This window comes from Falco punctatus (assembly GCF_963210335.1).
Source record: "Falco punctatus genome assembly, chromosome: 1".
Classification (NCBI taxonomy): Eukaryota; Metazoa; Chordata; class Aves; order Falconiformes; family Falconidae; genus Falco; species Falco punctatus.
This window is the reverse complement of record NC_137580.1, coordinates 22,457,159-22,479,923: the sequence shown is the minus strand read 5'-3', so window position 1 is coordinate 22,479,923 and position 22,765 is coordinate 22,457,159. Positions and strand designations below refer to the sequence as shown.

Sequence of the window (22,765 nt, the reverse complement as noted above, 5' to 3'; positions counted from 1 at the left end):
TAAATGACTCTGTTCAGATGCCAGCGCAGATTTATCCTTCTATCCAGTACTGAGATATACAGGGCTTTGAAAGAGCTTTTAAAAAATGTCCTTAGAAATTTGAAGGTTTTTCTTCAGGAAAGTATGTACCTAAGGGATTAGTTTAAACTGGTTTCTTTCTACTGTTAAAGAAAATAAAACCAACAGATATAAAATGAAATAAATTAGCAAAATATATGAAAATACATGCCCCCTGAATGGTTAATGTTTTGAAGCGCTGTATCTTACAGATACATTAAGTAGCACAGATTAGCCAGACTTTACCTAATCTGTATCTCCTACACCTCAGCAATTTTTCCCTGACAAGAATCATCATTCTTACTAGCTCTTTCATTAACTTATTTCCAGAGGCAAAAAAAACCCCATGAGAAATCTACATTTCCTGACCACGATAAACCTAACAACTCAGCTTTATAAAAGTCTGCGTGTGTTGCTGGCAAAAATAACAATGGTATTCTACAGCATTACTGAAAAAAACCCATATCAATCTCGTATCAAAGAGACGCTGCCAAAGAGTTCCAGTCTCATTACTACAGGAAGGTGAAATCCCACAAGCAATCCCAGAAGGCAGCATTGCCTACGGTCCATTTTTCCAGTATCTTCTTTCTGTCCACTCCTGTCCTTATATTTAGGAGGGATCACTGTCATGCAGGCAAGCCCATGTTGAATGGTTAATGTCAGAAAATCATGTTAGCAAGGACCCTGAACTACAGCTTCAAGTGATTTCAGACTCAAGTTCTAGATTCAGCTTCTTCCTTAAATTACTATTATTTGCCAAGCATTGCTTGTAGTAAAAGAAATATGTTCCAATCCTAAAAGATGTAAATGCATATGTAAGCAAGACAATTTTTCAATAAATAACAAATGAAAAGTAAGCCTGATTTTAGTGTCTTGAAATTAAAATACTTGCATTCAAAAGTGAAAATAGGGCAAGAGCCTGACGTGAGAATACTGTATGCATTCCCTGACAGGTGTGAGGTTAAGAATCTGTTCCCAAAGACAAATTTGTTACAGCTTATTTAAGGCACTTTTTTTTTTTTTTTTTTTTTTGGGGGGGGGGGTGCTACCTTTCTGAATGAATGGTAACATTTGTAATACTTTGTACAGACATGCATATGCACACACACTCCCACAAGGTACACAGAAACACAACTGTGCTGGAGATACTATATCCCACACAGACTCATGTGATCCACACAACTGTAAAGATTCAAATCAATAAAAACCAAGAAAACTACTTGCTGGAGAGCTGAGTATTTTAAATATGTTTGGGGTGCTAGTCTGTACAAATGAAGGAACCTGTACTTGTTTGTGCAGTCTACGCACGGTATTAGAATAATAGGAGGAATAAAATGCATAGATTGCACGCCTTTGCAAAGAAGAGTCATTCTCTATGAGGCATGGGTCATACTGCAATACTATAAATCATATGCAAATACTACTTCTCAGTTACAGAGTGGCATCCCCATTTCCCTTCGCAGGAAGGAGAGTGCCTCTTCCCACATTGTACTCCATGCTGCAAAGAAAAGCAAAAAGATTTTTAAGGTCCTTGGGAAACATTCTTTCTAGATCTCAAATCTGGTGACAAGCATCATCTGGAGCATAAACATAAGGACCCAGCCAGTCAGTAATCTAAGAGAGTTCTCTCTGCTACCTCCGAAATCCACTCGTCCCTATCAATATCTTATCTCCAGCTGCAGCTAGTAGCTGTTCCTGACAGGAGAACAGCTTTCTCAGAGTTGTCCTAGAAAATCTACATCCAGAAGTCAAGCTTGGTGGAGGGGGAAAATATCTTTCCTAAGTGCCTTGCTAAAGCATGAAGCTTGAGCTTATAATAGCTGTCGGGGATGCAGGACTGCCTGACTCTGAATCATTCTAGAAATTGGACCCTAGGGCTACTGTTAACTTTAATTTATAAAAACAATCTGAAAAGAAGCCTCCTTCTGAAAAGGTGGAAAGACTAAAAGTGTGAGAGGAATACTAAAAAGTGAAAAACAAGCAAGCCTGCAAACAATTAATAACAGAGAGATATATTTCTTTTTTTGAATAAACAGAAAATGAAATCCCTATACATTGGAATAAAATGTTCACCCAGTGTCTGGTGAACAGGGTAGTGGTACCACCACGTGTTAGGCCATGGACCTGATGCTGAAACAGCTGCATCAGTGTACAAGGTTATCGTGATCACCCCAGATTTAGCAGTTCAAACTGCCCTTCTCAGTCACCCCACCTTCCCAGAAAAGCAGGTGAAGAGCAATATGCCGCTGCTACTGTGCCTCCTCTTCTGCAGCCACAGGTAACATCTTTCAGCTCCTCCTTCTGCAGTCTCCAGAAAATAACAGAGTGCACAGTCTCAGCTCACTTTGCTGGCTTACTCCCTTTATGCCCTTTGCATCACTAGCATGTAGCTATGGGTCAGGAACCTACAAATAACAGAAAACATCACCTGCTAAACATTTCACATCTGTCACTGAGCTACAGCAAAGAGGAGGCACAGCCAGTATCTTGTCTCTTAGACCTGTGATTACTGCAAGATCCTCTTTTCTGTTTTGAGAATAAAATGAATCATGGCCATTCAAATGTCCTTAACTGTGACACTACAGAATCATAGAAAAGAATTAGGTAAAAACATTTTCATTGTTGTTTTTCTTACAGTTGTAATCCTGAGATGTAATTCTGTGCGCTAAGCTTCAGACAGAACTCTATAAAACTCCTACTGTTATAACATTGCATTATATCATCACGCAGAGGCCATGTAAATCAGCTACTCATTTAATGAGGTTAGTTGCTGAACTACACATAGTCCTTTGAAGGAAGAATTACAAAGTGTTATGAATAAAGGTGAATTACACTGTATTTTCCTCTGCATCAGCTGCAGCTACCTGTAATTGTTCTCCAAGCCATTACTTTGCATTAACTCAAATTGCTATCACTAGGTTCTTATTTAAAGTGAGTAGGTACTGGCTGTTAACGCACCCAAGACTTTATTCAAGTGGAGGTCAAATGATTCACTGAAACTTTAAGAACAAAGCACCAACATCAGCGGCTTAATTAGAGCTACCTGCAGCTCATACAGTAGTCACAACTGACAGCTGCATTGCTACTAGCAGCGCAGAGAAAATTCTCTCTTCGCTGAGGGAACACCAGCTATGCAAAAGTGGAGAAAATGACTGAAGCACAGCAGACGGCAGATACTAGCCCGTACACCAGCTGAGCTCCTCAGCCTTTCCAAGAGCAGTGCAAACAGCAGCAGCAGAAGCAAGGCGCTGGGCTCTGCCGCAGCCTTGCTCTGCTCTCCTGTGCAAGCCTCAGCTAAGCTGCCGTGACGTAAATGCCCGATGAATCTCATATGCAGCATAATATAAAACCTGCATTTTCAACACTGTGCTCCTCGGACAGCCACTACCAGCAGACTGTGCTTTCATGTTTACACTATCAATTCATTACCCTGGCAATGCTGTTATTTTTATCAAACGTATAGCAGCTCTTCTACCAGTCACAGACTAAGCACTAGGTATTTTTGATACAATTCTAACTACTTTATGTTTGAATCTCTCTAAATTCTAAAATGCTCCCATGCTCTTCAGAGGCCAGTGAACCTTTAGCAGATTAAAGTCTGTGTTTTCAGGTACAACTTTGCTCATACACGCTTTTAACAGTACTTAGGCATTGTATTACTTCCAGCATAAAGCAAACCCTGTATTACAATGGTTCACTAAGAATTCTCTTTTCCATTCTCCCCATTTTATCTTTACTATCATGTCTGGTTTGCGTTTCACAAATATTCACCGTACATTTAACATTGTTTTTTGAGGCTGAAAAACAATCTTTTCTGTGAACCAGCAATACACAATCCTAGTTTTCTTTAACTCTTTGTTGTATGAGCAACACTGCAGTATAATATTTAGAGCTGAAAAAATGGAAACAAAAACAATTAGCTGTGAAATTACAGAAGTAATTTAATAAAAAAATATTTTAGTTTTTTAAAGAATAAAAGATGACTAAAAAAAGTGTATGGACAGAACAAAAAAGAAAGATGAAAAAACACTGGCATCTGAACAGAATAAGTATTAAAATGGTGATAGCAAAAAATAAAATAGAAAAAAGCAAACCCAAAACACAAATGCATGCTAAAAGTACATAAACTAAGAGTTACAAAGCACTGACTTACACATATTTAATCTACTACTATTATTACTGGAACTAGTATCTTAGTTACTAAGCAGTAACTTTATGTTCTTCATTCCAAAACAACATGGCAAGTGGTGTTTTGGGAAATGAAAAGTCAAAGGTAAGTCTGAAACATGTCAGAAGTAACACAGAAGAGCATAAAAGTAGTTTCTTTAAAATAGTATTCTCTCTTAAGATTTATTAGGAGTTTTGGTGTTTAACGACCTAATGAAATACACTGACATAACTCCTGTTATTGCTTCTCCAAATGTTTCAAGCTTAAACTCCTACCTTTCACATCCTCATCTTCAATGGTTGTATTGGAACTCTCTGTCGATTCCTGTTGAGAAGTAAATACAAGTAGAATGTATAAATAGGCCAAGCCTTATTTGAGTGCCTTTGAAAATTACAGTTAGTTACAGATATCATGCAAAGCCTTGAAGCAGGGTGGGATGTAATTCACAAACAAATGATCACACACTGATTAAGACATTTCCACCTGAAACTGATGTCAAACATTACCGTTCTCTACAGTAGGGAACATAAACACATTTCCTGCTGTCTAATGCTTTTACTTCACATGAATGTAAAGGAAACTTCTTTAACATCCAACCGTACAAAGTCCATCTGAAATGTTATATGAATTACCTCAGCCAAGTAGGAGAGCTTGCCATTTTAAGTTTAGTGATTAAACCAACTGTGCAAAATAAGTCATTCCATTCCAACTTCTAAATATGCAGACTTCTGCGTGCTACAATTTAAATTTTTTTCTGCTCGTATGACTTATGCAATGTATATTAAAACAAAGCCTCCCAGTGACTGTGAGGGTATTACATCAGATTCTGTCATTTTAATTTTTATATTGGTTTTGTGATAAAAAAAATTTTTGAAGGAGCTGAAGAATTGATAAATAGATGATAGCAACTTTGACAAACTAAGGTATCTTTGTAGTAGTATTCTTCAAGCTACCAGTCATGTAGAGGAATGACTCATCTATCAGACAGTTTATAATACTTAAGCCACCACACTGTTAAAAAGGCAAGGATAATGTATCTCAGTCTTTCATGAATTACCAGAAACATGAAATATTACAGACAAATTCAACCGGGCATTGTCAAATCTAATACGTACACAGTTTTAGAAAGCTGGAAAGATTTCAGACTCTTTTTTTTTTTTTTCAATTGTGTACTTTCTTGAAAAGTAGAATCAATATAATTATTTTTTATTCACAGCTCAATAGTAAAAAGGATTAACTGTGGGCTATTTTTATTTGAGAGACAGAAGATAGGACTGGTACTGTATTTAACTCTTAAAAGGATTTTACCATTAAATAATAAAAGGTAAATTTGTCAGTGCCCTTTTTTTACTGTGTCCTCACAAGGCTGAGCTGAAGTAATGTTCAAAACAGCTAATGTGTTACTCGGACCTTAAAAAAACAAAATGTATTTGCATCCATAAATAAAACTACATGAAATTAACTCACACACATACACACAAAACTGAACAAGTCACCATGCTTTTTCTGAACTGGCTGTGATGTTAGACATTTCACTCCACACAGATATATTGTGCTCTATCACTTAAAATATTAGATAAAGTACTGATAAGTAAACAAAAACCCCACACAAACACAAGTTGTAAACACCATGCACAAGCTCAGACGGCAGATGTAGCCTGTAATACTGAAGTATCCACTCCAGTTGCCATAATACAACAATCAGTCTTTCAAATTTAGGAGTAACATTCCGCGTTAAGTTGCTTGCTTGTTTGCTGTGACCTTTTGGGACATCCAGTATCTTAATTGCTATGATTACACAATAAAGTCAAGTAGATGTAGTCACGCCAATAGTTTATCTGGATTTCCTGGTCTTTAGTGGATTTCAGTGATAAAAATTAGACTAGGGTTCAAACACAGACTGGCTGTTGCCTACGAGTTTAGACTTGGGGAGCTGAAAGAGTAGTAACACGAAAATAAAAGCTCTATGTTTGACAGATGCAAGGTACACAAAGGAATGGGATATACAAGCACAATACACACCATCAGCACTTTCATGCTCAAGAAATGTCTGCATGCGTTATTTTTGCACTCAGATTCAATCCTTCTCGTATGAAATAACCACAAGGAGTTAAGACTAGATAAATGAACTGTCAATTCTTTAAGTCAAGACTGTAAATAGTGACATTTTTGTTGACGAGTAAATTCTTTCCAGAAAACCTAGGAACATGTGTTATATGAAAATGATGATATTTCCTGGCCATTTTCAAGTCCATGCATGAAAAAAACAAAACAAAACACGTTTTAGGAATCAGCTGCCAAACGCAAACATCACAATACACAAGAAAAAGAAAAGAGCGTGAAGAAAACATATAAAAATCAAAAGACCTCTTTGTCAATTGAAATGTTATTTTTTTTTTTTAAACTGCTCAGTGATGTTATGGAAGAAAACCAAAGTCCTGTGCAAAAGACACGTCACAACATGGTGTGTAAGCATGCTAAGAAACAGCAGATGGGATAAACGGAAATAACATCTTTATCTAAGGTGACAACTGCACATAAAACTTGTCAGTATAATCTCACCGCACTCTTAGAACAGCATTCTTTGGTTTTACTCAGACTGCAGCATTTTTGGCTGAAATGAGAGAGATATGACGCTCCCCGAGCCTAGCTGCACAGGGTACTGAACTCTGCCAGTCGCTACCGACTCCCCCAAGAGCTTCAGAAGCTCAGCGATCAGCAGGACACACATAGCAGATGAACACAGATGAAAACAGGCTCAAGAGACACCAGGTGTAACAAATGCAGGAATGAGATTTTCCTTCATAAATTCCTGGAAAGGCCCTATTTTGCTGTGGAATAGTGGATGGGATGTGTGGTGTGGAAAAGCAAGATGGAGCTGATTCTTTCTGAATACCTTATTTCCATCAGGATTGTGGATTACTGTAGTTTGGGGCTCCTGAGCAAGAACAAAATAAAGAGAAAAAGAGTTCCCATTGGTAAATACATTCTCATTAGTGTGAGGGAGTGCAAAAAGAGCCAGCTCACAAACGCTGAACACTGATGAGCTAAAACAAATGTTAACTCTTACCCAGAGGGTGAAACTGGATGTCTCTAATACAGATTTCCTCAACAGCAAGCCAGCAAAAAAGACCATCTCACCTAATGCAGCAGCATGCAGAGACCTTATTCAGAACCAATGTATACAGGGCTTTGAAACTCTGGAGACCTGCAGAGGCTCTTTGCTTGGCACATTTTCCTGTCCAGCCCAGGACAGACAAAGTGGCCAGAAATCACTTCTCTTCTTTAAGCATGTTTGCTTGTATTAGTATTATGCAATCAAATAAAAATACAGAAGAATCAATAAGGATTAAGGATGAGTTAACTACCTCTAAATGCTACTATGTTTGGAAGACACAGTTTACTGGCAATTGCTGCCCCGGCAGAGCAGCATCAAAGCAAGCAAGAGAAATCTTGGCATCATTTTCAAGTGTCGTTTCCCCAAATCCTTTTCCCTTAAAAAAAAAAAAAGATCAAATAATCTTTGAAATGGCAGATACTTTCAGCATGGACTATTGTGCATGGCTATGTCTGGGAACAGACTGCCATACACTCACGCACGAAACCTGTTAACTGGTCCTTAGAAACTACTTAGCCATGTGTGCTGCAGTGCCAGCTGCGCACAAAAGCTCCAGAGGAAAAAATCTCTGCTGATGAGTGTGAATTACCTACATTTTCAAGGCTATGTATGCAGGCATACAGGAAACAATACCTCACCAAACTGGGCACTTACGTGCTGGCATTTGTATTTGTGAGCCTTGTGATACATGTATGCCTAACAATTAGGAGCTACTAATAAAAGCAAGACTGCAATAGAAACATTCATGAACAGCGCTCCGATTGGTAGTATGTTCCTAAATGGAGCTTAATAATGAGTAACATCACCTGCAGATTTAAATGTAAGAAAAACAAGCGAAAATGTTCAGCACTAAAAGCCTCTTGATCCCAGTGAAGACTTAAAAGTCCTGCTGAGTTTTAGGAAATATGAAACGAAAATCTGAATAAGGTCTATTTTATGGCAGCCTAGCAATAATCCTGTTAGCTCTCCTTGATATCAATACTTATACTAAAACAAAGCAGAGAAAGTAATAGAGCTGCTTTTTAGTAACAGAGCTGCTTTTTCTCCCGCCCCCCCCCCGCCCCCCTGCAAAAGGTTAGCATTGAAAATATGGAAACAGTCATCAGGCAAAGAGCTAAGAGCAACATAAAAGCGCATTCTACTCACTTTCTGGCACAGCATGCAAAAAATTCAACTACAGTTACAAATGCTATGACTCTACCGCATCCAGCTTCCATGTAATACTTTCTATCAATGAACATGGTCTAATGGACTTCCTCACAAAAATAAAAAAAGCATAATTCAAACAAAAAGCTTTTCCAAAAACTGTTTTTAGAAAGCAAACAGAGTAAATGCAGGAAAAAGAAAAGAAAAAGAAAAGAAAAGAAAAGGAAGAACAAACAGAAAACAGTTAAACAGTCAAAAACTTCAAGATAGCATGAGAAGGAAGATTCCAGGTATACCAGCGCCGGGGTAGGAATATTTTCCTTGGGGCTGGTTACCACGTTCGTTTTGTTGTTTATCTGTAGGTATGCAGAAAATAGAAACAGACAGGCCTTAGAACTCACGGTAGGCACCGTATCTATATCTCTCTGTATAGAACATCTATATACAGATATAGATATCTATATATAGATATAGATATGGAAATAAAGAATCACAGAAAGATGAAGTTATGAACTTGAAAGAACGCTAGCAATAGATCCAGTAGCTAGCTGCAAACTCTCCAAACATGCTAGCTACAGGTTTTCAGATGCACTATATGAAGGCAGAGATGACTTCAGCTGCGGCACTTAAAAGAACAGGGAGCCTTTAGGTAGCTGCTAATCACATATCAGAGGAGTAAAGAAGTAATATGGGTTTGAACAAAGACCTAAATAGTCACTGTGTTTTCTTGACGTGCAACTGCATTAAATAGCAGCACCCAGTTGTTCTTTATTTCTGATTACCTATCACTACCATAAATAATATTTGATTATTCACAGCTCTCCAGACATCTATACATATGTTCTACTGGCTTCTGGGAGCAGATTTGAATAAATATAACTGATTCCTGATCTGAATAAATACAACTGATGCTAGAAAGAGGCTGATGCCCCTTTAGCCTTTCTGGTGTTATTTTAGACAAAAATAATAGGCAGCTGTGATTTTTTGCACTCTTAAGAATCCTGCAGTAACTGTGTGTCAGCCTTTTGATTTCGGTACTATAACCTGAAAGTGTAAGGTTTCACACTATAGTATCTGTAGCTTTACTCCACAAATCAGTACACATCTGCTTAACTTTACATGTAGGTTTCATGTTGATTTTTAGGCTTAGCACAGCACTACACCTTTACAAGACTTTTGGTATTTACTTATACACACTCTTAATTCAAATGAAACTGTTTAGCAATAAGTTTAAACGTATCTGATTCTTTAAATCCATTTTTAAGATTCAGCTTTCATAAATACCATGGTATGAAAAGAACAGAAATACTAAAAATAATGTACCGAGCCACTTGTTACATGCACTAAGAAGCAAGATTAAAGTACAGTAAAACTAGTTTGAAAAATGTGATTTTTTTCTTTAACAATAATTAGGAAAAAGTATTATGTACATTTTGGTCATGTCTAATTTTAACAAGAGCAGTCCAAAGCAGCATGCAGAACCGAGTGTATACATATATATTGTCTGGAAAGACTTTGATCAAAAAAAACCCCAAAAGTTCTACTGAACCTTCTAGTCACAGTACTTCATAACAACTGTGTGAAACCAAGGTAGAAAGTCCAAAATTGTTTTGTTAATGGTTTTTATAAAACCATAATTAACTTCTTCATTTAAAGAAACTATAGCAATTTTGGGGTCAAGATTTGGTGGTTTTTCTTCTAAAAGAAAAGCCTTTCTAAACCAAATAGAAAATAGCAATATACTAAGTAACATATATGAAAAGGCATAAAGAAAGAGGAACTCCTAGAACAGAGGACCAAACTGAGCTCTGTATGAAACATCTGACTTGTGATTTAAGCTTCCTGATGACTCTGTAGCCTCAGATGAAGTGGTCAGCTTCTCAGCATGCAGGCTAAGATTTAAGTTTTGTCTGTGCCAAGGGCTTTGCTAAATTCGAGCCTTCAGGAGTTAGAACCACTGGGGAAACTCACGGAACTTGAGCAGTTCTTGATGGTTATTTTGCTTTGGTACAGGTGTGGCAGCTGACATGTTGCTTGCAGAAATTAAGCCTGCAGCTGAACTGAATCTTACTCAGGGTATGTCTAGATTATGGAAATGTCAACAGGATTTGCATTAATTACAGACTGCAAATTTCCTTATCTTAACCAGCATTTAACTGGCTTTGAATAATATAAAATAATCTTGTTGGCTGATGTCAGGGGACACTATATTGACACTAAATGTTATTTAGTAATATTTAATAGGAACCATTCTCCCACACAGAATAAAAATAATTTTCTTTGATTTAAAATCAAAGTTCAAGTGCTCTACAGCAGCTGGGTGAGAAAACTATTCTTTTAACAGTGGTCTTTCTACAGAAATTGTCATTAAGAGAAAATACGAGTCATTATTGTGTTCCAAGTGTTGTGTTTATGCTCCAACTCAGCGTGTTACTGTCTGGTAACTTTCATTTACCTATGCACAATTACAGCCGTAAGTTGCAACAGTGTCTGAACTCAAGACAAGGAGAGAATAAATACATTTGTGCATAAAGTCATACATGGGCAGATGTAAGTGTTAGCAAGTATTTTATATATCAACTAACTTGCTTTGGTATTTATGGGACTGTGAGATGGGCAAAACCTGAACTCCTTACTCAGGAAAAACTTTACAAAAGCCCCAACCACTTCAGTAAATTAAAGTTCTACAGGAGCATTTGGAATAGTGAGAACCTATACGACATTGCTCGACAGCATACTAAATCTTACAAAACAAGAGAAAATTACACATCATGTTATAACTACAAGTTCCTATTTTTAGGACAGTGTAGTCATCAACAGACTACAAATAAGAAGGCCCTAACAAAAGGCAGAGAGACATAAAGCAAAAACACGAGTAAAGAAATGAAGATTTCACCAGATTCCATACAGTTCTATTCAGTAGTAGTGTAATACAAAAAGAAAAAAAAAAAGTGCTATGCCAAATGAATGCTTGCTGTTGAATACATAATGAAAATAAGTTAATCAAATTTCAATTCCAATTTTGCCTGAGTAAGGAGAGCAGGCTTGGGTCCATACTCCCTTGGTGAAAGTCCTATAAAAATAAACAATATCCATTATAGCTACTGCTGAAAACTGCAGGAAATACATCCAAATTTCTTAGTAAGATATTGAGAATACAACATTCATTAGTAAAGGCAGAAAGAGAGAATGTGATTCAAAATACAGCTATTTCTTCTGTGTAAACAGAACTTGGTAAAAGCCTTTGAAACTTAAAGAGAGAAAACAGCAATAAACCTGTATACTTTCTCTCTCACAGAACAGATACACGTGCTTTTATTAATACAGGAACACACGTGGTGTGTTTTTCATCTATTTTTAACAGCAAAGGAAAATGATTCCAAAAGGAGTAAAATATTTTCATATGAAACAGTTATACTAAAGTTGAATTGTGCTTAAGTGGTGACCTGCTATTTGTGGCAAAGTAGGACAACTTTTATACTCATGCATCGCTGGTCAAAAGCCACTCTCTTAGGTCTGACAGTAGTGCAAGAGAGACACACACAAATGCTCCCAACAGCTTGGCATGACTGTAGAATTATTACTAGTCTTTTTTCAATATATTATAAAAATATTTTAAGAAACAAAACCCGTATTGTGGGACTTAAATCTTTCACATGGTACTTCTGTAATAAAAAGTTGAAGCACGCTTTGTCTTTGGGATACTAGAGATGTCCCCACAGTACCTTTCTGGTAACCCTCATTTGGACACTGCTACCGCTGATACTCTGTCACTGAAATTCTATGTTCATCCAAAAAACAGATTATTTGCCTACATAACTACATGTCTGCTCAGCCCTGACCTGCAATTTTTGCTTTTCAAGGAGAGTACATAGTGAAAGGTGTGGAGGAGGGGTATTTGCCTTCTCTCTAACAGCAGCAGCAACAGAAGCTGGCTGGCACATCACAGCTGATCATCATACACACCACAAAAGTCAAATCCAAAACATTAAATAAACAGGAATAGAGTAAGTTGCTGTGTGGGATCACAGAGGCCTAATGAACGCGAGACTGCAGAGCAGGCTGAGGAGGAAGAGAAGTTATTGAGACTGACTGTCAGTTGGGACATCTTGTGCCAAAGCCCTGAGCTGTGAAGGAAGTTAGCTGGGAAAGTGTAGTATGGAAAGGCTGTGAAATTGGTTTTTTTCACTCCTGAGCATTTAGCATGGCATCTTGGTCTACAGTAGTTCCATTAAAGAAATAAATTTCACTGTGCAATGTGGTTTGTGTTACATTTTATGATATTAATACTATTAGTTTTTAAAATAAGGAGGTTTTAAAAATTAATAGAGGGCTGTTATAAGACTACTATTTTGTTACTATTTTTATTTACTAAGGACAGCTGCATTGGCCCATGTTACATCTACTTTTTCATTTTTGTATGTCCCCAGGTTAAGAAACTTGATTGAAAGAACTGCAGAACAGTTCACTGTGGATGGCAGATAGCAACTGCAGGCTTAAAATTCACAAGATTGTACTTTAAAGTCTTGCAGCTTTTCACGGTATGTTAACAGAACTAAATGCAACTGTTTGATTTCTAAGTGTGAATGTTTCACAGGAGGAAAAAAAGTCTGTCGATAAAGATCCTCACCATCATCTGAACACTCGAACTGGACTTCCTTTTCTGAATTGACCAGTCAGAGAGAAAGGAAAAGAAGAAAATGTGACTGGTTGGATTTGAAGTATCAATGCATGGAGTACAGTATATTTCTGTTTTGGCTTTTTTTAAAATTATTATTATTATTAAAAGAAAAAGACAGCTAAAGCTGTAGAAAGGGGTGGAAAAATATAGACTTCCCCAGATGTAAATTTACTCCCTTTGCTCCACATGACCATGCAGACAAACAGCAGACCCATCAAATGTGCTGAAAACCAAAGTATCAAATCCCAACAAATATAATTTAGGCAAAATTTTGGCAACAATTGTTTCCAATATTATAATCAAAACTGAGATATAAGAAATACCATCGTAGACCTGTAGGAGGAATGATATTTAAAAAGGAAAAGCTGGTCAGATAGAGTACATAAAATTTATATATTCCACAATGAAACACATAAAGCAATTTCCACAGGAATGACAGTACTGAATGTGTGCTTCTCCATATAGCTAGGATATCTCTACTTGACCGTGAGAAGCACTGAAATCCTAGTGTACTCCATTTTAAGTCAATCTCATGATTTTTTTGATAGGAAGAGTGCGCATATGTGGGAGAACAGGAACAAATATTTGGTATTCAAGTGTACACTGTTTTGTTAAAAGTAAAAAGATTAAATAAAAAATTAAAATTCAGGTCAAAGACACGCTTCTGAGTAAACACACAGAGCACATAATATCTTTTGAATGATATAATGAAAGCTAGAGGCACTTATTTTAGTCTTCAGGAGCCCTTCAAGAAAAGAAAGAAAATATTTTTCATTGCTGGTTTTTTTTTTTTCTGGCTGTTTTTCAAAGTATGTATCCAGAACATTCATTTGTGAAGCATCTCTCCTCCTGCAGGTTCTGCTGACATGAGAACAGGAGCTCTAAATCGTGTATGAAAGCTGCCAAAATGTTCCCTTCTTAGCAAGGTCTATGAGGTCAGGATGAGCTCATTTGTTGAGAGAGTAAACCCCTCAAGTTCTGCCAAATATAGCAAGTACATCTGGCAGAATACACCTTATGTGGAGCCAAGCCTACCAGACAACTTTTTAGTCTTCTATGAAATCTAGTGAAAAGTCAAGGGGAAACATGGCGGCAATAGAGCTGCAGATAAACACTGATACCTAAAAAACTAACATGCCCACCACCAAACCATTATTTATATTTATAAGCTAATCAATAACACCGAGATGTTAATTCCACATTCATTGCTTCATTAAAATAGCAAGAAAAACACTTTCTCCCGTAGTTTTCTATCTTCCTTATTAAAATCGTTTCCCAAATATCTCTTTTATTGCACTTTTAAGCTTCACCTACTGACTTCAATCACTTCAAATACACTGTAAGAAGCACTTATTAACAAATTCTATAAAGGAAAGAAATACCAATAATTAAATCCAAAAACTGGCAGAAGTTAGAGATAGGTGGTGACTAATAAAATGTATTTTAAAGCACATGTTTAACCTACCTTAACTCCATCCGGCTTCTTCAGTAAACTCTTGGCTGCTGTAAAACGAGACAAATAATTTCAGTGTCAGGTGGTTACCACTGAGGTCAACCAGCTGGCAGCAAAGCCCCACTGCCTCCCAGCTGCAGATACACTTTAGCTTTTATTTCCCCTTTTTGTTGCTGAGTATAGAAAACGAAATATTTAAGAAACTACAACACTTCAGATTATACATCTCTTTTTCCACTGATTAAAGCTGTAGGTGAACTCTGCTTATACAAGCAGAGACCTCCTTGGGTGGCACAGAGGAAATGGAAGCAGGTTGTGTTAAAGAAGCAGCTTTGGATACGTTTACTTTTTCAACTGCAGTATGTTTATAATTGTTGATGAGGATAGTTTTATACAGCTATGAAAAAGTACTATTCTGATGGCCAAGACTTTGAGCAGGTGTTTGCAGAGCCCACTGGTATCGTAATGTTGTTATTGATATGACAGTGACATAAAAATAACCAGTATCAGATCAGTAAGGTATCTAAAGAGCATACTGAGGTACAATACTATCTATTCCACCTAACGAAAAGTAAACTGGGTTTTAAAAAAGCATCTCTGAGCAATGTTTTTGGGGGGATTTCCCACCATAACAGCATCAGTCACCCTGCGTGAAAAGTCAGGGAAGTTGCAAATAAGAAAGGAAGAACAACTTGCTAGCAGTGTGTTGCTTTGGAGGAGTGCTTCCTGGGAGTTAAATGGTAGGCTTTGCTTCAACTTCTATAGAAGAAAAAGCTGTTATTTTCTGAATTATGTCTCACACTGATCAAATTCCTTCAAAGCGGCGGGGACTGTTGGGCAAAATTTTGCTTGCCATAACATTATCCACGTGTTAGGCTCTAAATTTCACCACTTAAATGTGGCACCAAGAATGGGGCCAAATCATTCCAAATTACTAAATTTGGAGGGCTAATGTGCAGACAAGCATGCTGCAGCTCTGAACCTGAAAACGTTTACAGCAGAAATACATGCTGGGTGATCTACCACATTCAAACATACTTCACTAAAGTGTAAATGATTCATGACTCACTGTCAAAGACTCAAATAATAATAATAAATAACAAAACAAGCCTGGCATTTTTTCTTTTTATTGTTGTTTATGGCCCAATCTTCCTATCAGAAAGCGTACCATGGCTTAGGCTGTAAGAAAGTACTGTTCTGTATATGCTGTTTTGCTCAGGAGTAGGAAGCCTTTCTGAAAGGGAAATGCTGCAGCTAACAAACTGGCATAACCGAAAGGAGACAGGGCTGACACAGAGCTCCCATCATTACTGACATCGTCCTCTTTAAAACAAAAAACCCCAAACCAGTTGGACCTTGCAAGTCAAAAGATGCTCAAACACGCTGAGGATGCTGGAGTTATTGAACATGTGGTTTAAACTTGAAGTTAATTTTTGTACTTGTGGCTTGTTATCTGGCTGCATCTGCATTAAGTGCTCATTTAGCTGTGGTTCAGAGTACAGAAAATGTAAGATCACCTCAGAAATGGCACGGAAATAACTGATGTCCATTACTCTGTTTTTTACATTAAAAAAACTGGAAAGAGAAGCCAGGTTAATGCTTATAATGTCATTAATGTATCAGCCCTCTAAATGTGGTTTATTAATTATGGACATCAGTCAACACTGCCATTAAAACTATCACAAGGCTTATGATATACAACTAACATGAACAAAAATAAATTTGCCTGCATTATATTTTCATTTACAGAAACATCATAAATTAATATTGAAAATTAGCTGGTTTACATGTATTTTTGAGATAGGATCCATCCTGTTGCAACGTGTGCTTACAGGACCTGATGCAACATGGCTTTAGATTTTACACTACTACAAATATTGCGGGCGCTCCATTAACTTCAGAAATTCGTTTAGGGAAAGCAAATGGGGGGGCTATTTCTAAAACCTAAGAACAAAAAAACCAGAAGTTCATTGCCTTAGAAGCCTGCTTTATACCATCAGCCTTTATAAAAATATGGGAAAACATCAATTAATTCTTATAAGCTGCTGTTGATAACTACCTAGGTCCTTTCGCTAAATCTGTGCACAAAATTTCTGAGTTCTTTTAATGCTTAACAAACATTACATATTATATGTAAACAATTAAATGAAAGCCAGTAAAATGAGGGCACCAAAAGCAACAATTACAAATACTGTGTTTATGGCATTGCCAGCGTGTCCTTCAAAATGTGCCTAGTATGGATTATTATGCAGTATTTCATGTTACAGGACATATTCCATATTCAACTGCCTTTGTTGGTTTTGGCTTGGAATGTATTTTTAATAATATTTTGATGCATCTTTCTTTAAGCACAGATACTGCATACAAATCAAATATTTAAAGGATTTGCAGTAGCGAAGCAATTAGCATGTTCTAAATTAAGCCCACAATGAAAGATTTCTTGCAACTACAAGCAATAGCTATAAATAAAACCTAAGGCAGCACTAACAGGCCAGAAAGCAAACTGAAAAGAAATGGTGTTGTGACAACATGTAGAAATTAAAGTGACTTAGGACAAACAGCAGTTTTGATTTAGAAGAGGAAAAAGATGTTCCTTTCACGTGCTGAGGGTCTTACCTCACAAGAAATATACATTCCACATAAAAGGAAGAAAGAAAAAGGAAAATAAAACACTTTTATAACCACATTGTTATGGACAAATGACCTTCAAAAGCATGCTTTGCAATGAAATACAATGAATAAACAACTTAAAAAATAAAATGTCATCAAGGAAAAATATGGGTCATTGTGGTGTAAAACAGAGATGACAGGTGAAAAAAAATCCGAAACAAAGCCAAAAACCCTGTCTGCTTTTCATGCTGAAATACTCTTTTAGTATTACTTCAGCTTTTTTTGGTTCATGAAAGTTGAAATTGACTCTTACATATACATAGAGAGTGACGGTTATGAAAGGTGATGATAAATGATATATTTGATATTTAATAATCACTCATTTTCACAAAATTTGCAGCCTACAGCATTCCCACCTTTAAAATGAATTGGCAGATACTGGCAATTCATTAAGCACTGATCCAGTGTAATTTACATAAATGTAGCCTTCTGTGTTATAGGTGTGTATTAAATATAGGAAATTAACTAAGAATAAAATTATACTTCAAATACTATGTTTATTTTGGATGATTCAGTGGTTATTATTATTAAAAACATACCCAAAGCACTATTATGTTTTTGTCCGTAAGTTAATTTATCTTACACTCCAACAGTTACGTCACAGAGTAGGAGGGTATGTAAAATTACTGATTTTTAAATTTGACATTCTTTTTCACTATTCACTCGAAATCTCAAATGGCAAAATGACAAATTCCGCATAGCATCAAAATTTTGGCAATACTACTATTGAGGACAATTCTAACTCTACAGCAAGCTTATTTTAGCTTTTGCTATTAAAACTTGTTTAGTGTAAAGATCTGAATCTCCAGGAATATCACTGCAAAATTTTATTTCATAAAGAGGAAACATCTCTTGTATATCAAGCTAGGGATTAGAAGAGAATGAAAAGGACTCATTTTGTGTTTCTTACTGCTTAGCAAAGTAATAAAGAATAAACATTTATTATTTTTTTTTAAACACAAGATGCAGCAGAATCCTGGAATGATATTTTAGGTATCTAAAAATAAGTTTTTAAATGTTGTTTGGTGATACTTGTGCATGTGGAGCTATATGCTTTGTTTTCAATTTTCCTCCACCAAAACAGACAGGAAAACACTGTCTTTTGACAGACAGCACTAAAAAAAAAAAGTAAAAATTAGACTGGCATCTACAAGAGATTCTTTTTGGCCCAAGTAGTTTAAATTCTCTTGTTTGCAAAGGAAACAATTAAAAGATACATCACATTTAGATGCTCCTGAATAACAAAGATCTTTCTGTACTAATGAATCCTAATTAATCTCAGTCATCACAGACATCAGAACATAAAGACCGTATTATTTTGGAGTTCAATGAACATACCTGAGAAATTTCTGGTAGCCAGCATAGTTGTCAAAATGGCCCCCTGTGTACATATACATTTTCTCAAATTAGCATCACACTTGTGTAAAATTCTGAATGTGAACACGACACAACAAAAAGGAAAACACACTTGTAAATTACATCAATTACTAAATTAACCCTGAAAGAATGGACTGTCTGTGCATTACCTATCCTAGGTGATGTCATGGGTGCATGAATTGTAATTTATTCTTCATTGCACACTTATCAGCAATCCTGATAATCTCAAACATTTACCAGTTGTGGGTATGTAATGCACAAACCATGAGCACTCACAGGCACAGTAATTATCAGCAAAATACATATCTGAATATGAAACAGACTTTGCTAATGTGCGTAGGTATTTTTTTAGGTGGGAAGAAGAGTTTATTTCTGATGTGCTAATTTGAAAAGCTCACATCTGCAAAGTTTTTCTGTCTGGTCAGGAGAAAACAAAGGATGATGTAAAATAATAACCTTAAGCATTTTCCTTCAACAAAATATTTTTAATGTGTATAAGTGAAGATCATTGTTACTATTTTGAATCCAAAAAAATTATGCTATGTTTTATCCACTGTCATGAAAACTTTAAGATCCTCATGCCAAAAGCCAATCATCTATCAAATAGTTAATTTAAGTATAATATTCCAGAAAAAAAATTGCTTAGGGACCATTTGTTTCTACACATGGACCACAAGGCAATATTCTTTTATCTTTCCAAAATTAGCTACTCATCTTTGCAGAAGTTTTTGTTCTTACCTTTAGTTTTCTTCTTGCATTGAATTTCTTCAAGCAGTCTACAGTCTCTTGTCTATGCATCATAGAAGCAACAGTAGAACGTTGCTAAGAGAAGAAGGAAATAATAATTTTAACACACCCAGCCAGACGTCTAGCATTCTATTTACTCTACAATATACATATTACAACCCACATAGTCCAACACCGTCTGACTATCGCTGTGTGCAGGTTTCTACACATTTGGGAAATTTCCAAATCAACAAAACCAAGGTCTCATTTTACTCAGCCTTTTCCATGTGTGAAGTCCTCTTGAAAGAAACAGGGACTAAGAAACCCACAAAATCTTAGAATGTGGATTATGCTGTATAAATGTAATCAAAGTAACATTCTGAATTATGATTTTGGGAAATGTGTTTTAAGGAAACTTTTCCTTAGCATTAGTGATACTAGGTGAGGTACAGCAGCAGGAAATATTTTCAGAGGAAATTCAGCAGTATCTGCATTTTCCCTTTAACTCAACTTCATTTGCATCACAATTTTAAAGGCAAGATAATGCAGCCTACTGGAATGAATAAAGAGCTGGGAACCAGCTGTATGTCTTGTGACTTTCAAAGTATCAGCCCAGACTACCTGCAAAGTCAAAGTATAGAAAGCACTGAGAATTGGAAAGTAGTCCCGGATCCAGTAACAGCCAGGTAGCCTCTGCTAACTGCAAATTAACTTTTTATTAAAAAGTCCCTTAATTTCCCACCTTTACATTTCATGCTTATCATAATGGTTACAGGGAAATGAAGATGCAAAGCATTACTTAGCTCAAAAGTTACTTCCTTGTACTTTTTTTTTTTTCTCTGAGAATCGAAAATAATGGTCTAATTTTGGCAGTGAACTTCTGCATGACAAAATCAAGGCACCAGAGCTCATTTCTTTAAAAAAATCTTATCCCAGGCTGAGACCTCAATATGTGACACTATTGACTGTATCTGTATAATTACAATTTTACACTCCCCTAGTTACACAGCTGCATGACTAAGGATAAAAATTATCCTCTGAACACCTTCACTATGTGCTGAAGTAAACTGTAAGCTGATTTGTCTGCTGAACTATCCTGTTAAATCTGTAGAAATTACTTACACAGATCCATGGATGCTTTAGTGCTTCTGATGCTGTGATACGTTTTGCTGGATTGATGGTAAGCATTTTATTGATAAGGTCTTTTGCTTCAGGAGTCACTGTATCCCACTCTGGTGAGGGAAACTTAAGAAAAAAATACCTTTGTGTATATTAACTTGTATAATCTTTACACAATTTTACTTAAGGATACTTAGTGGTACTACTTCTGTAACATTGATGGCTAGTACATCCAACCAGCTTTAAGGGGAAAAATGCAGTTCACCACAACTAAAAAAGTTTGAAATAGCCAGTTTTATAAATAATGTTTTTCTTCTATACTGTTTTGACTTGTTGTTTATTTGGCTCGAATGGACAGTATTTCTCTATTTGCAATAATGCCAATTGAAATTCATAGCTAAAATTCATAGTATAAAATAACAACAGCAGACAAAATAACAAATTCTAGTTGTCTGAGAGGCATATGTTCATACAGCACTTAATACGGTCCCAGTTTCTTTTTTAATAAAGACAAAAATTCTAAGCATTATTATTCAAACTCCTTGTTTGCTTTCTTTCAATGTAAACCTTAATGCTAACTGTATAGTTATGGTATACAAATCTAACCAGTTACGAATTTAACACCTCCATGCTCAGTAAAGTATTTATATGTGCGACCCAAACCACCTGCTCAAAAGCAAATGAAACTAAAAAATTCCATGTCCTAAACTGCTTTTGTGAACATACCTTAACCTGGAGGATTTTGTGTTTTCCAATATTAAAAATGTTTATTCTTAGACAACAGGGATTTGATATTACCTTGGCACAGTACATCACAAGTATGTATTATGTCTGTCCAATGCAAGGTGCATAGCTCAGTCTCTGCACCTCAGTTCTTGCCCTCTGGGCTGAAACCGTAATTCCCCACTGTCACCCCATTTGTTACTGTATGATTACTTGTTCACCAGGAAGAAGACTTGACAGACCATAAGTTTACTTTCAGTAAAAGGCCATAGCATAACAACTCCCTTTTTTCAGCCATCACCACCCAGGACTGGAAGCAAATAAGAGCTTAAAATTACAAGGTTGTGTCTTTTTCACTTCATCATTGACAAATTACTTAAAGCTGAGGACGAACAGCCTTCTGTCTGTTTAATGTAATATAAATAGATGATGTTTCAAACTTCACAATGTCACCAAATCATCAGCTCTTACTTACCAACAGCTGTAATGTTTTTTGTTGGAATACACGTAATTAATGAAACTATTCCTTTTGAAATGCTCTATAGCAGCTTCTATTTCCAAAGGTGGTCAATACAACAGCATCAAGATGTATGTTTAGGAAGCTTAAGACTTCTTAAAAACAATTTAGAATAACTGACTGGTTGAAGTGATAAACTACAAGGAAAAACACAGGTCCCTGGGAGCTTAGAGAGGTCTGAACAAGCTTGTCAGGATTACATAAGCTTGCATGATTTATACAAGGACCAGACTTAACAAAAACTTGGAGCCATAGGGGAATCAGACTTAAATTAGCATAGGATGTTCCCGTTCCAATAAGGTTCATGTTACTAAAGCAGTATTTACTATATTGAGTGGTTCATAAAAATAAGCAATAAAAAAAGTATTTAGGAAATAATTCTGATTTTACTTTTCACTCTAGAAAGCCTGTTTAGAAGTACATTAAAAATAATTGAATAGACAGAGTACAGTACATACATCATAAGCACCAGCCTTGATCTGCTGGTAAAGCCTGTGCTGGTCTTCATCCCAGAAAGGAGGATATCCCACCAGGAGGATATACAGAATGACACCTAAAGAAAATCCACAGTAGTATTATATGATTTCACGAAACAAACCCCAGAAATGTGTTTCGCATCTGACAAGCATGTAGAACAAATGGCTCATTAGTATTATCCTAGCTACTGAAAAATATTCCCTTCATACTGGAGAAAACAGTAAATGTAGGGTTTACAAGATAATCTCTTATACAGTGATGGCAGTAATGACCACACTGCTGGCTGGAGAAATATTTTCCAATGTTCATGAACGTTCTAGGAAAATGCATTCTTTACCTCTGGTTTTATCATGGTTTGTACTGGTACCTGTAAAATTGTGTTTTAACTAATCTCATGCAATGAAAATTCAGGCAACTCAATTTATCTCTATAAATACATGCTCAATAGGATATTAAAAAGTCCATCTGCTAGTCTTGCAGAGAGGATTCACTGTGACTAAAGGAAAATGCTTTCATAAATACCATCAAGTAAG

General features: G+C 36.2%; 1 protein-coding gene across 25 annotated transcripts in view; it reads right to left on the bottom strand.

The window, feature by feature from the left end:
• Positions 1–22,765, bottom strand: part of CAMK2D (calcium/calmodulin dependent protein kinase II delta) — a gene marked incomplete at its 3' end in the record, with an annotated part of 209,310 nt that overhangs the window by 70,895 nt on the left and 115,650 nt on the right. For 10 of the 25 annotated variants that reach the window (XM_080373680.1, XM_080373687.1, XM_080373698.1 and 7 more), the window contains 8 exons: positions 22,214–22,308; positions 20,519–20,641; positions 19,409–19,492; positions 18,632–18,674; positions 17,112–17,234; positions 14,636–14,673; positions 7,122–7,163; positions 4,501–4,549 (listed from right to left, as the gene is read on the bottom strand). In XM_080373680.1, the coding sequence (XP_080229806.1) occupies positions 4,501–4,549; positions 7,122–7,163; positions 14,636–14,673; positions 17,112–17,234; positions 18,632–18,674; positions 19,409–19,492; positions 20,519–20,641; positions 22,214–22,308 (597 nt within the window). Of the gene's footprint in view, positions 1–4,500; positions 4,550–7,121; positions 7,164–8,785; positions 8,846–13,119; positions 13,153–14,635; positions 14,674–17,111; positions 17,235–18,631; positions 18,675–19,408; positions 19,493–20,518; positions 20,642–22,213; positions 22,309–22,765 lie in introns of all 25 variants that reach the window. The other 15 variants (XM_080373703.1, XM_080373696.1, XM_080373685.1 and 12 more) reach the window with 7 other exon arrangements.